This window comes from Symphalangus syndactylus, chromosome 17 (assembly GCF_028878055.3).
Source record: "Symphalangus syndactylus isolate Jambi chromosome 17, NHGRI_mSymSyn1-v2.1_pri, whole genome shotgun sequence".
Lineage (NCBI taxonomy): Eukaryota > Metazoa > Chordata > Mammalia > Primates > Hylobatidae > Symphalangus > Symphalangus syndactylus.
Genome location: NC_072439.2, coordinates 14,499,274 through 14,514,587, shown reverse-complemented (window position 1 = coordinate 14,514,587; position 15,314 = coordinate 14,499,274). Strand labels below are relative to the sequence as shown.

Sequence of the window (15,314 nt, the reverse complement as noted above, 5' to 3'; positions counted from 1 at the left end):
TAGTAAAACCCCATCTCTACCAAAATACAAAAATTAGCCAGGCGTGGTGGTGGGCGCCTGTAATCCCAGCTACTAGGGAGGCTGAGGCACGAGAATCACTTGAATCCGGGAAGCGGAAGTTTCAGTGAGCTGAGATAGCGCCACTGCACTCCAGTCTAGGTGACAGAGTGAGATTTTGTCAAAAAAAAAAAAAAAAAAAAAAAAAAAAAAGGAGGGAGGGAAGGAAGGAAGGAAAAAAGAAAGGAAGAAAGAAAAAAAAAAGAAGGAAGGAAGGAGAGAGAGAGAGAAAGAAAGAGAAAGAAGGAAAGAAAGAAAAAGAAAGAGAAAGAAAGAAAGAAAAAGAAAAAGAAAAAGAAAGAGAAAAAAAAAAAGAGGAAGAAATGATGAGAGTCGGCTGGGCATGGTAGCTCACATCTGTAATCCTAGCACTTTGGGAAACTGAGGTGGGCAGATCACTTGAGGCCAGGAGTTTGAGACCAGCCTGACCAACATGTCGAAACCTTGTCTCTTCTAAAATTACCCCCCAAAAATTAGCCAGGTGTGGTGGTGCATGCCTGTAATCCCAGCTACATGGGAGGCTGGGGCACGATAATTGCTTGAACCCAGGAGGTGGAGGTTGCAGTGAGCTGAGATCACACCCCTGCACTCCAGCCTGGGCTACAGAACTGGACGTCTCTGTCTTAGTCCCATTCTAGGGGAAAGCATTCAGTCTTGTACCATTAAGTGTACTGTTAGCTGTAGAGTTTTTTTGTCTTGTTTTGTTTTGTTTGTTTGTTTTGTTGCTGTTATTTTGAGACAGGGGCTTGTTCTGTCGCCCAGGCTGGAGTGCAGTGGCACAATCATAGCTCACTGCAGCCTCCTCCTCCTGGGCTCAAACAATCCTCCTTCCTCAGCCTCCCAAGTAGCTGGGACAATAGGCATGTGCCACCACACCCAACTAATTTTTTATTTATTTACTTATTGGTGAGGCATGGTCTTGCCATGTCGCCCAGGCTGATCTTGAACTCCTGGCCTCAAGCAATCATCCCTCCTTGGCTTCCCAAAGTGTTGGGATTATAGGCATGAGCCACTGCTCCCTTTCTGGCTGTAGATTTTTTTTTTTTTTCATTCAAGATGGAGTTTCGCTCTTGTTGCCCAGGCTGGAGTGTAATAGCACGATCTCAGCTCACTGCAACCTCCGCCTCCCAGGTTCAAGCGATTCTCCTGTCTCAGCCTCCCGAGTAGCTGGGATTACAGGTGCGTGCCATTGTACCTGGCCAGTTTTTGTATTTTTAGTAGAGACAGGGTTTCACCATGTTGGCCAGACTGGTCTTGAACTCTTGGCCTCAAATGATCCGCCTGCCTTGGCCTTCCAAAATGCGGGATTACAGGCGTAAGCCACTGCGCCAGGCCCGGCATATGCTATTTCTATCCATTCGTCTCTTCCTTACCAGCGTGGGGCAGGGCCAGGGGTCCTCCTGCCTGCCAAGCCACAGAGAAGGAGTGCTGTCCACTGCATGGCTGCCCCCTCTGGCCTTGGGCTGAGCCACAGCTGGATTCCTGCGATTTGGAATGACAGGGATAGACAGGTAGAGATTCCAGAACCAGATGTGGGTCGGGGGAGGAGACTCCACTCTCTTGCTCTGATGCTGCCGGCTTGTTGTCATGGAAACCAAAGCCACTCTCTTAGGAAGGACCCATTAAGGTGCAGGACATAATCAAGGCTGTCTCTGGCGGTCCCCTGCCCTCCCTGGTGGGAGGCAACTACCGTTTGAGCCCTTGAATGTTGCAGCGTTTAAGTTCTGCCCTCCTCCCTCACTTGCCTCCCTACAAAAAAATTCTCCAAAACATATGCAAGGGAGCCAAGCAGGCGTCAGAGAAGACCCTCAAGGTTTCTGAACTGACCCCTCCCCAAGCCTGAGTCTTCAGTTCCAGCCCTAGCTGGGGATGATTTGCTGGGTGACCGCCACAAGCTCCTGTCTGCGTCTTGGCATCCTTCCCTGGGAAAATGACAGAGAGATACATTACAATTGCTACGTTGTCTCTGAATACCAAACTGTCAGAGGGGTGGATGGTAGGGGTTCAACTTGCAGACCGGATCCAACTGCCTGGAATGGGCTGGGCACGGTGGGTCATGCCCATAATCCCAGAACTTTGGGAGGCCAAGGCAGGCAGATCACTTGAGGTCAGGAGTTCACGACCAGCCTGGTAAACATGGTGAAACCCCGTCTCTACTGAAAATAGAAAAATTAGCAGAGCGTGGTGATGGGTGCTTGTAATCCCAGCTACTCGGGAGGCTGAGGCAGGATAATCGCTTGAACCCGGGAGGCAGAAGTTGCAATGGGCTGAGATTACACCACTGCACTCCAACCTGGGCGACAGAGTGAGACTCCATCTTTGAAAAAATGATAATGATTGCTACATTGCCTCTGAATACTGAACTGTTAGAGGAGTAGAAGGTAGGGGTTCAACTTGCAGACCCTAGATGTAACTGCCTGGATTGAAATCCTGGCTATGCCACCAGCAGCTGTGCAACCTCAAGCAACTTGCTTGACCTGTCTGGGCCTCAGTTTCCTCTCCTGCAAAATAGGATGGAATAAGACCACCAACCTTGCAGGAGATCATGTGTCTAAACCCATCAAAACAGTGTCTGGATAAGGAAAATGTGGTATATCCATGCAATGGAATATGACTCAGCCATGAAAAGGAATGAGGCTCTGACACAGGCTACAAGAACCTTGAGGACATCAGGCTCAGGTGGGACGAGCTAGACACAAAAGGATACACAGTGTGTGATCCCATTTCTATGACATGTCCAGAACAGGCCAATCCAGAGAGATAGAAATCAGATAAATGGTTGCCAGGGGCTGGAGTGTGGGAAGAAGAATGAGGAGTGACAGCTTTTGTTTTTTTTTTTGAAATGGAGTCTCACTGTTGCTCAGGCTAGGGTGCAGTGGCACAGTCTTGGCTCACTGCAACCTCTGCCTTCCTGGTTAAAGCAGTCCTCCCACCTCAGCCTCTCAAGTAGCTGGGATTACAGGCATGTGCCAACATGCTCGGCTAATTTTTGTATTTTTAATAGATCCAGGTTTCACTGTGTTGGCCAGGCTGGTCTCAAACTCCTGACCTCAGGTGATCCACCTGCCTTGGCCTCCCAAAGTGCTGGGATTACAGGCATGAGCCATCGCGCCCAGCCTCCTCTTTCTTTTTTAAGAGAGGGGATTCTTACTATTGTTGCCCACAACATAGTAAGACTCAAACTGGTCTCAGACTTCTGGCCTCAAGCCATCCTCCCACCTCAGCCTCCCAGGTAGCTGGGATGACAGGACATGAGACATTGCACCTGGCTAACCTGTGGATTCTGACACTTAACTCTGGGTGATTAAAATCATAATTTAATTGCTCATGGCCAGAGTAGAAGGGGGTCTCTCTCACACTTTTTTTTTTTTTTTTTTTTTTCCTGAGACAGAGTCTTGCTCTATTGCCTAGGCTGGAGTGCAGTGGCATGATCTCAGCTCACTGCAACCTCCGCCTCCTGGGTTCAAGCAATTCTCCTGCTTCAGCCTCCCGAGTAGCTGGGACTACAGGCTCATGCCACCACGGCCAGCTAATTTTTTTTTTTTGTATTTTTAGCAGAGACAGGGTTTCACCATGTTAGCCAGGATGGTCTCGATCTCCTGACCTAGTGATCCACCTGCCTTGGCCTCCCAAAGTGTGCTGGGATTACAGATGTGAGCCATCATGCCCGTTTTGTTTTGTTTTGTTTTGTTTTGTTTTGTTTTGTTTTGTTTTGAGATGGGGTCTCGCTCTGTCACCCAGGCTGGAGTGCAGTGATGCGATCTCGGCTCACTGCAACCTTTGCCTTCCAAGCTCAGGCGATCCTCTCACCTTAGCCTCCTTAGAAGCTGGGACTACAGGCTCGTGACACCACGTTCGACATTTTTTTTTTTTTTTTTTTTTTTGTATTTTTGGTAGAGACAGGGTTTCACCATGTTGGCCAGGTTGGTCCTGAACTCCTGAGCTCAAGCAATCCGCCTGCCTTGGCCTCCCAAAGTGCTGGGATTACAGGCGTGAGCCATCGTGCCCAGCCTCTCTCACATATTTTTTAAGAGGGTCTTGCTCTGTTGTTCAGGCTGGAGTGTAGTGATGCGATCACAGCTCAGTGTAGACTCCAACTCCTGTGCTCAAGCAATTCTCCTGAGTAGCTGTGACTACAGTGTGCACCACTGCACCCAGCTGTCACTTTTTTTCCAACAAGACAACGGCACGAAATGAAGTATAATATGTTCTTCTGTCAAGTTAACCAGCCATAACAGCAAAGCCCAGGAGGGCAGTGATGGAAACTCATTCACCTTTTTTAGTTTCTAAAGCCATTGAGTAGGCAGCTGCAAGCTGGGTCCTTCAGGGTGGCTGGGAGAGGGTGGTAAGTTGGTTGGACCTCTGTGGATAATGGCTTATCTTTACAGGGGTGTGTGGCCTCCAGGATTTTGTGTCTGATGAAGGTGATAGGCTCAGGCACAAGCATTTATATCCAAAGTGAATATTGGATGTCAGCACTGAGCTAGGCATGTGTGTGGGGAGGCGGGGGGTACAAAGATGAAACTGCCAGGAAAAACTGAGGGCTCCCAGGGGTCTTTGGGGGGAAATAAAAGGTTAGTGTGGCTTTAATAAGAATCAATAAGGGCTGGCCGGGCGCGGTGGCTCACGTCTGTAATCCCAGCACTTTGGGAGGCCGAGGCGGGCGGATCTGAGGTCGGGAGTTCACGACCAGCCTGACCAACATAGAGAGACCCCATCTCTACTAAAAATACAAAATTAGCCCAGCGTGGTGGCACATACCTGTAATTCCAGCTACTCAGGAGGCTGAGGCAGGAGAATCACTTGAACCCGGGAGGCGGAGGTTGTGGTGAGCTGAGATCATGCCATTGCACTACAGCCTGGGCAACAAGAGCAAAACTCCATCTCAAAAAAAAAAAAAAAAAAAAAAAAAAAAAGGAAAAGAAAAAAAGAATCAATAAGGGCCAGGCACAGTGGCTCATGCCTGTAATCCCAGCACTTTGGGAAGCCAAGGTGGGCGGATCACTTGAGGTCAGGAGTTCAAGACCAACTGTGCTAGCATGGCGAGACCCCCATCTCTACTAAAAATACAAAAATTAGCTACGTGTGGTGGCACGTGCCTGTAATCCCAGCTGCTCGGGAGGCTGAGCCAAGAGAATCGCTTGAAAACAGGAGTCAGAGGTTGCAGTGAACCGAGATCACGCCACTGCACTCCATCCTGGGCAACAGAGTGAGACTCTGAAAAAAATTAAACCGGTGTAGTGACTCATGCCTGTAATCCCAGCACTTTGGGAGGTTGAGGCGGGTGGATCACTTGAGGTCAGCCTGGCCAACATGGTGAAACTCCTCTCTACTAAAAATATAAAAATTAGCTGGGTGTGGTGGCACATGCCTGTGGTCCTGTGCAAGTGATCCACCCGCCTTGGCCTCCCAAAGTGCTGGGACTGCAGGCGTGAGCCACCACGCCTGACCGGATATTTGAATGTTATTCTGCAGTCAGTGGGGCTCTTGGAAGGGTGACAGGCAGGAGTGGAACTTGGTCAGATGTGTGTTCTGGAAAGTCCCCTCGCTGCATGTAGAGAATGAACAGGCTGCATGTGTGTGTATGCTCAGAGGGGAGACAGTGATGAGATCAGGACGTGCAGGGAGGCGGAGGTCATGGAGGGAGAGGGCTGCAGGAGAGAGGATGGATTTGAGCACAGTGACTCATCTTGGGGACCATGGGGAGTGGATGAGGAGGGGAGGGTCTTGGGCATGTAGAGGGACTGTCATATTCATGGGCACATCAGGGGAGGAAGCTAGGGGCTGGGCAGATTGAGTGTTCACTTTGAAATGATTAATTTGGGGTGACTGGGAGACACCCATAGCAGAATGTCCTCCTCCATTGAGGACCCCAAATGGCAATATCTCTGTGCCTTTTCCTTTCTGAAAGACCTTGCATTCCCAGGGGGCAATTCTAAATAGACCAGAAAACCTCCCACAATTAGACCTAACCCAGACATTGAACCTCCCTCTGCTCAGCCCATTCATAAAGTGCCTCTGGCATTTAGGTGTCTTCTAATCTCATTTTCTCTGCTTGTTAATGGACCCACTGAGGCAGTACTCCTGGGAGAGAGAGAAAGATTTCATTTGTCTGAGGCTGAGGAGGGAGATGAGGGTTGCCAGAGCTAATGAGGAATCAATGCCTTGTAATTGCTAATTAAATGAGCCTGGCTCTCTCTCTTGGGGCTATGAGTTGGCTGGCCGGCCCTTAAGTGTCCACAAATTCAATTATGCTTCCCCAATAAACACCTCCAGCAACCATTGCCCTCCAGTATCTCTCTGGGGGAGACATAGAAGAAGGATCTTCCTGTGTGTGCTGAGGCCATTCATTCATTTATTGATTGATGTATTGGTTTATTCTTTGATACCTTTATTGATTCAACACATGCTTATTATATGCCTGCTGTGTGCCGGGCCCCAGACCAGGCACTGGGGACACAGCAGTGAAAATACAAACATTGTTTCTGCCCTCACGGAGCTCACAGTGTAACAGGGAGACAAATAGACCTGTCAGTAGATAACATGAAAATAATTGGACTATGTGCTGCAGACACAATATCCCAGGTCTATGAGAATGTCAATACAGACTTCACGTGGGAAATGGTGAGGCAATAAGCATCATTCCCCTTGATGAAACGGAGCTTGCAGAAGAAGGCAGGGTCAGTTGTGGGGAGCTCTGGGTCGAGGTGGGGTGAGTGCATTCCAAGCTGCAGGAACAGCAAAGGCAAAAGCCCTGAGGCTGGAGAACAGGTACCCTGTGGAGTTTGTCACTTTTAGGGCGTTGCAGAGAATTGGGAGTGAGTCTTATTTATTTATTTATTTATTTATTATTTTTTTATTGAGATGAGGTCTTGCTATGTTGCCCAGGCTGGTCTCGAACTCCTGAGCTCAAGCTATCCTCCCACCTTGGCCTCCCAAAGTGCTGGGATTACAAGTGTCAGCTATCACATCTGGCAAAGGAGGTGAGCCTTTATGATGTCATAAGTCACCACCGGGCACAAGTTCACGCTTGTCCTATGACTGGCCCATGACACTGATGGGTAGCAGACAGGAAAAGAATCTTTTCTGAAACTTTTTTTTTTTTTGAAACAGGGTGTTGTTCTGTTGCCCAGTCTGGAGTGCAGCGGTGCAGTCATGGCTCACTGCAGCCTTGACCTCCCAGGCTCAAATGTTCCTCCCACTTCCTAAGTAGTTGGGACTACAGGCATGTGTCACGTCATAGGGTCTCACTATATTGCCCAGGCTGGTCTCAAACTCCTGTGCTCAAGCAATCCTCCCATGTCATCCTCCCAAAATGTTAGGATTACAGGTGTGAGCTCCCACACCCAGCCCACTTCTGGAACTTTTATTGAAAAGTATCCTTAGGCTGGGTTTGGTGGCTCACACCTGTAATCTTGGCACTTTGAGAGGCTGAGGCAGGAGACCATGTCTTTACCAAAAAAAAAAAAAAATTGTTTTTTGAGACAGAATCTCTCTCTGTTGCCCAGGCTGGAGTGCAGTGGTGCAATCTTGGGTCATGCAGCCTCTGCCTCCTGGGTTCAAGGGATTCCCATGCCTCAGCCTCCCGAGTAGCTGGGACTATAGGCATGCGCCACAACGCCCAGCTAATTTTTGTATTTTTAGGAGAAATGGAGTTTCACCATGTTGTCCAGGCTGGTCTTGAACTCCTGGCCTCAAGTGGTCCACCTGCCTCGGCCTCCCAAAGTGCTGGGATGACAGGCATGAGCCACCACGCCCGGCCAAAAAAAAAAATTTTTTTTTTTAATAGAAAAGTACCCTGAGAACTCTGGTCTAGGGAGGGCTTTAAATATTCCCTCATTGGGTCTCCCAGGAAAGCGCCATGAGGTGGTTAGAGGTCTTGGGTTTACAGTCAGGTATGTTCTATCTCCAGGCTTGTGGGGGCGTACGAGTGATGTGACCAACCCCATACATGGTGCATGGCTGTATGAGCACAGGATGTATGTCCTTGTTTGCTTCCCTCCTTTGCCTGTGCCTGTATCCCCTGGAGTGAGCCAGCCCCCACTCCGAGTGGAAGCGATTCCTCCCCGACTTCCCCAGTTCTCCCCCACTGGCCAGCCCATTTACAGCGAAGGTCGAAGGGAGTCTGCGCTATGAGGCCGGCTGTGACTTGTTGTCGTAGTACATCAGAACAACAAAATCACTAGTCTTCCACACAGCACTAGACCACAGACACTCTAATCTTCTTCACCACCCTCTGCCCCATGTCTGAGACCCCTGCCCAGCTCCTCCTTCTCACCTGAGCCAAGCTGTGACACCTGAGTTTCCTGCCTCTCTACTGACTCCCTGTTTTCCAGTCCCGGTTCTCCTGGAGAGAGGCAGGATCTGATCTCCAAGGGCCTACCTCCCACCCAGGCATGCCAGAGACATGGGATTTGCAGTTGGACTGGTGGGGTTGACTTACAGCTTCACTTGTGGGCTGAGAGCCCCTGCGTGGGTTATTTTTCTGCCTTTCTCGGGGCCTTGGGTTCCTCAAATGTCACGTGGGCACAGTAACACCCACGTCCTAGGGTTGAAGATGGCATGATATGATATATGTAAAATGATTGGCACAAGGTTTCTCACCGAAGTCTGGGACACCGTAATGTCATCTTAGCAGGCACCTGTTACCCCAGTGAGGCATCTTACCTGTTGAAAATCCCGGACTTGGGCCAGGCGCGGTGACTCATGCCTGTAATCCCAGCACTTTGGGAGGCTGAGGCGGGCAGATGAAGAGGTCAAGAGTTTGAGACCAGCCTGGCCAACATGGTGAAACCCCATCTCTACTAAGAATACAAAAATTAGCCGGGAGTGGTGGCATGTGCCTGTAATCCCAGAAACTCAGGAGGCTGAGGCAGGAGAATCCCTTGAACCCAGGAGGCAGAGGTTGCAGTGAGCCGAGATCGCGCCACTGCACTCCAGCCTGGGCGACAGAGCAAGACTCCGTCTCGAAAAAAAGAAAATTGCAGAATCCTGTGTGTGCTTATCTGGAAAATACTTTGTTTAAAAATCCATTACATGAGGGGCAGGTCTCCAGAAATGCCAGGCACCTCAGACCACCCTCAATCGTCCTCCCCCTACAAAATCAGGGTCAAAGGGCTCTCCCCTTACCTGGGGGAGCTGTCCAGGGTTCTGGCGCCGAAACGGAGCCCGCTGGGAACTGTCCTGAGCCCTGGTGCTGAAACAGATCGCAGTTCACTTCTCGGACCTCCCGAGAGGCGCTGTCTGGATACTTGGTGCTGAAATAAATAGCATTCTCCTCCTTCGGTCGGTGGAGAGCTGTCCCTCGTGCTGAAGAAAACTTGATTTTCATCTCTCTCTTTCCCGGATCCCCCACCCCTCTTCGTTCTCGGTTCCTCCGATTCTTGGGAAACCCCACGCCCACTCAATTTATTTCCCCTCTTAGCTTCTTCCTGGGGAGCTTCAGAATGGCAATGGGGTGGTGGGGGCAGACACGGAGGGGTCGCAACTAGCACTGATACCTGCTCCTCACCCTGTACCACGTCCCCAGAACTTACCTCCCAAGCAGTCAGCCCCGCTGGTCTCTGCTTTCCAGACCGTCAAACTTCGCCGTCTCTGTCCCTTTCTGGGAAAATGTCCATGCGCCGACCTGCAAACCAGCCTCATTCCCGGCATCCCACGTCCCTCGGACCACCCCTCCTCCCACGCAGCTGCGGGCCTCCCGCTCTGTGTGCCTCACCTGCTTCCAGTCTTGTTAGCAGATGCAGGTGTCCCGTGGCTGCCGAGGCGGGGACCTGCGCCTTTATAGGCTTTGGGGAAGGCGGAGCGCCAGGAATCCTGGGAGGGGCTTCCCCAACTGGCCAATGGGATTCCGCCTCAGAATGAAGCTCCAAAGATTACCTCATAGGTTGTGGCCCACGCTTCAGAATAAAAGTCTGGCATCTGCCCAAAAACTGGGCTGGGGGATTTTTTTGGATGGGGAAGGAGCGTTCATTGTGGACCACGGAGTCTCCTCACTCTCTCCAATCCCCTCCTGGGTTCCTGAGCTCCAAGTTGGTTCAGGTGTCCTGGCTGGCACCTGTTTCTTCCCATTCCCAATTTTTGCTATTGCTCCTGGTTCAGGAAAGAAAAAGCTGGTAAACTGTTTTGAGAAAAAAAAAAGGGATGTGGAGAATATTAAAGTCCAGTTCCACCTGGGGCAACTGACGTCTGTGAAAATGGAGAGCTCAGAAGACTCTGGAGCAGAGGTGGGACTTAAGCCTGAAGCTTTTGATTCCTTAACTCAAAACCCAATTTATAAAATTCAGCTTACTGTAGTGCTATACTGGGCAGGCTCTGAACCAAAAAACAAAGAAACTGGGGTTCAAGTTCAGATTTTTCTTCTCCTTCCTTTGGGACATTGGGCACAGTTGTGCCTCAGTTTTTGCAACTGTGAAGTAGCGATACTAGTAGAGTATTTGCTCAGGAATTAATGATATGGTGTGGATTGCGTGTTAGAAGTAATCAGGGCAGGGGCTAATGTGAGTTATGTGAGGCACCTGCCTCAGGTGCAAAATTTAAAGGGGCACCAAAAAACTCAATAATCAAGGTAATAATATTTCAGGCCAGGTGTAATGGCTCATGCCTGTAATCTGAGCACTTTGGGAGGCCAAGGTGGGAGGATCACTTGAGGCCAGGAGTTCAAGATAAGCCTGGGCAACATAGACCCCATTTCTGAGAGAGAAAGAGGGAGAGAGGGAGAGACAAAGAGAGAAAGAGAGACAGAGAGAGAGAGAGAGAACGGCACCTGTGGTCTCAGCTACTTGGGAGGCTGAGGTGAGAGGATCACTTGAGGCCAGGAGGTCGAGGCTGCAGTGAGTTATGATTGCACCACTGCACTCCAGCCTAGGTGACAGAGCAAGATCCTGTCTCAAAAAAAAAATCGATGCAATGTTTTAAGAAATCCAAATGTATGCCAAATTCCACAATGAACAAAATATACAAAATGTAAATAAAGGCAGAACCAGCCTTTCTACTTTTCCTTTTGCCTGAGGTCCCAGTATGGCTTGGCATGGCACTAGCAATCATGTCTGTTTATGGTAAGTTTTCTAATAATGCAGCTGTTATTCTTTCCTGATCTATTCCACCCATTTATTTGCTCAACAAACTTGTTGTGCTAGGCACTGGAGATACATACATGAATTAAGCAACCAACCTTGCCTTTAGGGACGATAAAGACATGAAAATTCTGCTCACATGTTGGTATGGACATTGGGTTGAAGGAACAGTCAGCGTAAGGACCCTCATGGGGGTAGGGGAAGGAACAGGCCCTGGAGGGTGAGCAAGCGTAGAAGGAACAGTTAGGATATAAATCAGGGACAGCTGGACAGGACCTGATCATTCAGGCCAGGACAAAAGTGAAGTTCCTCAGATTGCACAGGAAGATCTTCCACCCTTTCTCTTTGCCCTTCCCTAAGCTTTTACTCTGTGCCAGGGTCAGCACCAAACATTCTATCTGCTGAGTGCTCTGAAGGCCTCAGGGCAGCCCCATGAGATAGATCCCGGCCAGGCGCGTTGGCTCACCTCTGTAATTCCAGCACTTTGGGAGGCTGAGGAGGGTGAATGACCTGAGGTCAGGAGTTAGAGACCAGCCTGGCCAACATGGTGAAACCCCGTCTTTACTAAAAATACAAAAATTAGCCGGGCGCGGAGATCATGCCACTGCACTCCAGCCTGGGTGACAGAGTGAGATCTTGTATAAAAAAAAAAAAAATGCCGGACATGGTGGCTCATGCCTGTAATCCCAGCAGTTTGAAAAGCAGAGGTGGATGGATCACCTGAGGTCTGGAGTTTGAGACCAGTGTGACCAACATGGAGAAACCCTGACTCTACTAAAATTAACCGGCGTGGTGGCACGTGCCTCTAATCCCAGCTACTCGGGAGGCTGGGGCAAGATAATCGCTTGAACCCAAGAGGCGGGGGTTGCGGTGAGCCAAGATTGCGCCACTGCACTCCAGCCTAGGCAACAAGAGCAAAACTCCGTAAAAAAAAAAAAAAAAAAAAAAAAAAAGAAAAGAAAAAGAAAGGAAGGAAGGAAGGAGAGAGAGAGAAAGAAACAGCAAGAAGGAAGGAAGGAAGGAAGGAAGGAAGGAAGGAAGGAAGGAAGGAAGGAAGGAAAGAAAGAAAAAGAGAGAGAAAGAAAGAAAAGAAAACTTTTTGGCCATGTGCCTGTAATCCCAGCACTTTGGGAGGCCAAGGCAAGTGGATCACCTGAGGTCAGGAGTTCAAGGCCAGACTGGGCAACCTGTTGAAACCCCATCTCTACTAAAAATACAAAAAATACAAAAATTAGTTGGGTGTGGTGGTGCATGCCTGTAATCCCAGCTAGTCAGGAGGCTGAGGCAGGGGAATCGCTTGAATCCAGGAGTTTGAGGTTGCAATGAGCCGAGATTGCGCCGTTGCACTCCAGCCTGAGCAACAAGGGCAAAACTCTGTCTCAAAATAGAGAGAGAGACAGAGAGAGAGAGAGAGAGAGAGAGAGAGAGAGAGAGAGAGAGAAAGGAAGGCAGGCTTTTTGGCTGGGCACAGCGGCTCATGCCTGTAATCCCAGCACTTTGGGAGGCCGAGGTGGGCAAATCACGAGGTCAGGAGGTGGAGACCAGCCTGGCCAACACAGTGAAACCCTGTCTCTACTAAAAATACAAAAAATTAGCTGGCCATAGTGGCGAGTGCCTGTAATCCCAGCTATTTGGGAGGCTGGGGCAGGAGAATCACTTGAATCCAGGAGAAGGAGGTTGCAGTGAGCCAAGATCGCACCACTGCGCTCCAGCCTGGGCGACAGAGTAAGACTCCATCTCAAAAAAAAAAGAAAGAAAGGAAGGAAGAAAGAAAGACCTTTTTTTTTTTTTTTTTTTTGAGACAAGGTGTTAGTCTGTGACCTAGGCTGGAGTGCAGTAGTGCAACCATGGCTCACTGCAGTCCCTGCCTCCTGGCTCAGGCAATCCTCCTACTTCAGCCTCCTGAATAGCTGGGACTACAGGTGTGCACCATCATACCCAGCTAATTTTAAAAATTATTTGTAGAGACAGGGTCGCCCTGTGTTGCCCAGGTTGGTCTTGAACTCCTGGGCTCAAGCGATCCTCCCACCTTGGCCTCCCAAAGTGCTGAAATTCCAGGCATGAGCTATCATGCCTGGCTGATATGCACGTTTTATAGATGGCTAGAGAGGGGAAGGGGCTTGCCCAAGGACCACAGGGAGAGGGTATGGGAGTTGGGATGGGGACCCCAGTCTGCCAACCCCAAGGTTTAATCTCTTATCAATTGTTCATTCCATTTCCTGTGCCCTTCCAGAAGTACATGCATATATATGTGTGTACATTCTCCGCCCACATGCATGTTTGCTACTTTTTATTTTTATTTATTATTTTATTATTTTATTTGATTTTAGAGATAGAATCTCACTCTGTTGCCCATGCTGGAGTGCAGTGGCATGATCTCGACTCACTGCAACCTCTGCCTCCCGGATTCAAGCAATTCTCCTGCCTCGGCCTCCTGAGTAGCTGGGATTACAGGTGCCCGCCACCACACCCAGCTAATTCTTGTATTTTTAGTAGAGATGGGTTTTCACTGTGTTGGCCAGGCTGGTCTGGAACTCCTGACCTCAAGCAATCCACCCACCTCGGCCTCCCAAATTGCTGGGATTACAGGTGTGAGCCACTGCACCTGGCCTGGCTTCCTTTCCTCAGTAGAATACACTGGAGAGCCATCCATGCTATTGTGTGAACCCGGAGTTAGTTCCTTTTTATTATGAAGTAGTATTCCATCATGTGGATGAACTATGGCCTGTTTAGCCATTCATCAGTCCGAGGACATTAGGTTCTGGAACACCTTCTGTGTTTGGAGATTATTAGGAATAAAACTGCTATAAATATTTTCATGCAGGCTTTCATGTGGGCGATAAATTTTCACATCTCTAGGGTAACACCTAGGAGCGTGATGGCTGGGTCATATAGGAAGTGTATATTTAACTTTATAAGAAACTGTCAAACTTTTCCAGAGCGATTGTATTTTAGTAGAGATGGGGTTTCACCACGTTGGCCAGGCTAGTCTCGAACTCCTGACCTCAAGTGATCCTCCTGCCTTGGCCTCCCAAAGTGTTGGGATTACAGGCGTGAGCCACCGCTCCCAGTTATAGCTGGCATTTTCATAATAACTTTCTGTGCACTGGGCCTTTGCTCCTTCAGGCTCTGCTCTTGTCTATTCACTCGGAATCTGAGCTTCCTGGAGAGACCCCTTTGTTCAGGTTTTCTCCTCTCTGGCTCTCTGTGTTCTGTATCATTTCCTTGTGTCCCGGGAGATAGACAGGTGTGGGTGGGCAGAGGCGAACGAATCTATTTAGAAAATGGCCCCACGACTCCAGTTAGGAACAGTAGCTAATTATCTCTGGGAATAACAAGCCAGCAATGAGTATTAATTAATAGCTCGTCAGGGTAGAAAAGAAAAGTCTAGGAATAAGGGTCTTGGGCGATTCCTCCTCCCTGTGTGCACGCGTACACACACACATACACACACACACACACACAAACAGGCACAGGCAGCCCCTTCCTCAGCCGTTACTATAGAGACCTCTTTCCTGCCACCCTCATGAGCATTTACAAATCAAGACTGCACAGATGGTGACCTCAGCGAGTCTGTTGTTCTTTCTTCTAAGGACAATTTCTGGAGCCCTGAGGATTAAGGAAACAGGGCTACTCTGGACAACATCTGCCTGGGGCCCCGAAACCTGACCCGCAGCCCGGGCAAGGGGAGATTAGCAGAGGCGTTTACCCAGAAGAGGCAGGGCATGAAAACAGGACCACACGCAGGTCACCCTCCTGACCTGAGGCCACCCAGGGAATCCCTAATAAAGGTCTCAGTTCCTGCTTCCTGGCACGTTAATGTTTTGGACGCAGTGGGAGAGGAGAGGATCTTGCAATGTAGGTCCTGGAACTACTGCAGTATTATGAACTAGGGTTTACTGAGCATCTATTTTGTGCCAAGCACTTTACAGGTGATGATGATGGCCCGATGTTGGTACTCATTGTCTGTCATTCACTATGTGCTAAGTGTTTTATAGACCATAGAGAGCCAGGTCGTGCCCATTTTAATTGGCACTGTATTTCCCAATGCCTGAAATTCACTGAATGACTGAATGATCTAATTTACTCCTCAAAGCTGCCCTGCAGCACAGTGACTGAATCTCACTGTTCTGATGTGGAAACTGAGTCTCAGAGAGGTGGAGACATTTTCCCCAGGGACGC

The 15,314-nt window shown here is 49.3% G+C and overlaps 1 protein-coding gene across 17 annotated transcripts in view; it reads right to left on the bottom strand.

Moving 5' to 3' along the window:
- The window catches only part of LOC129467060 (putative uncharacterized protein encoded by MIR7-3HG), an 83,343-nt gene extending 73,221 nt beyond the window's left edge, over positions 1 to 10,122 (bottom strand). The window contains exons 1-7 of one of the 17 annotated variants that reach the window (XR_010116544.1): positions 9,594 to 10,122; positions 9,187 to 9,366; positions 8,725 to 8,861; positions 8,501 to 8,602; positions 8,336 to 8,421; positions 4,819 to 4,916; positions 1,050 to 1,979 (exon numbers count right to left, since the gene is read on the bottom strand). Coding sequence is in view for 6 of the 17 variants with exons in the window: in XM_063620855.1 (XP_063476925.1) it covers positions 6,645 to 6,785; positions 8,725 to 8,861; positions 9,187 to 9,366; positions 9,594 to 9,711 (576 nt within the window). In the remaining 11 variants the exon portion in view is untranslated. Of the gene's footprint in view, positions 1 to 1,049; positions 1,980 to 3,398; positions 4,917 to 6,431; positions 6,834 to 8,335; positions 8,422 to 8,500; positions 8,603 to 8,724; positions 8,862 to 9,186; positions 9,367 to 9,593 lie in introns of those variants that run through there. The other 16 variants (XR_010116542.1, XR_010116545.1, XR_010116539.1 and 13 more) reach the window with 16 other exon arrangements.
- Between the last annotated feature and the right edge of the window lie 5,192 nt (positions 10,123 to 15,314).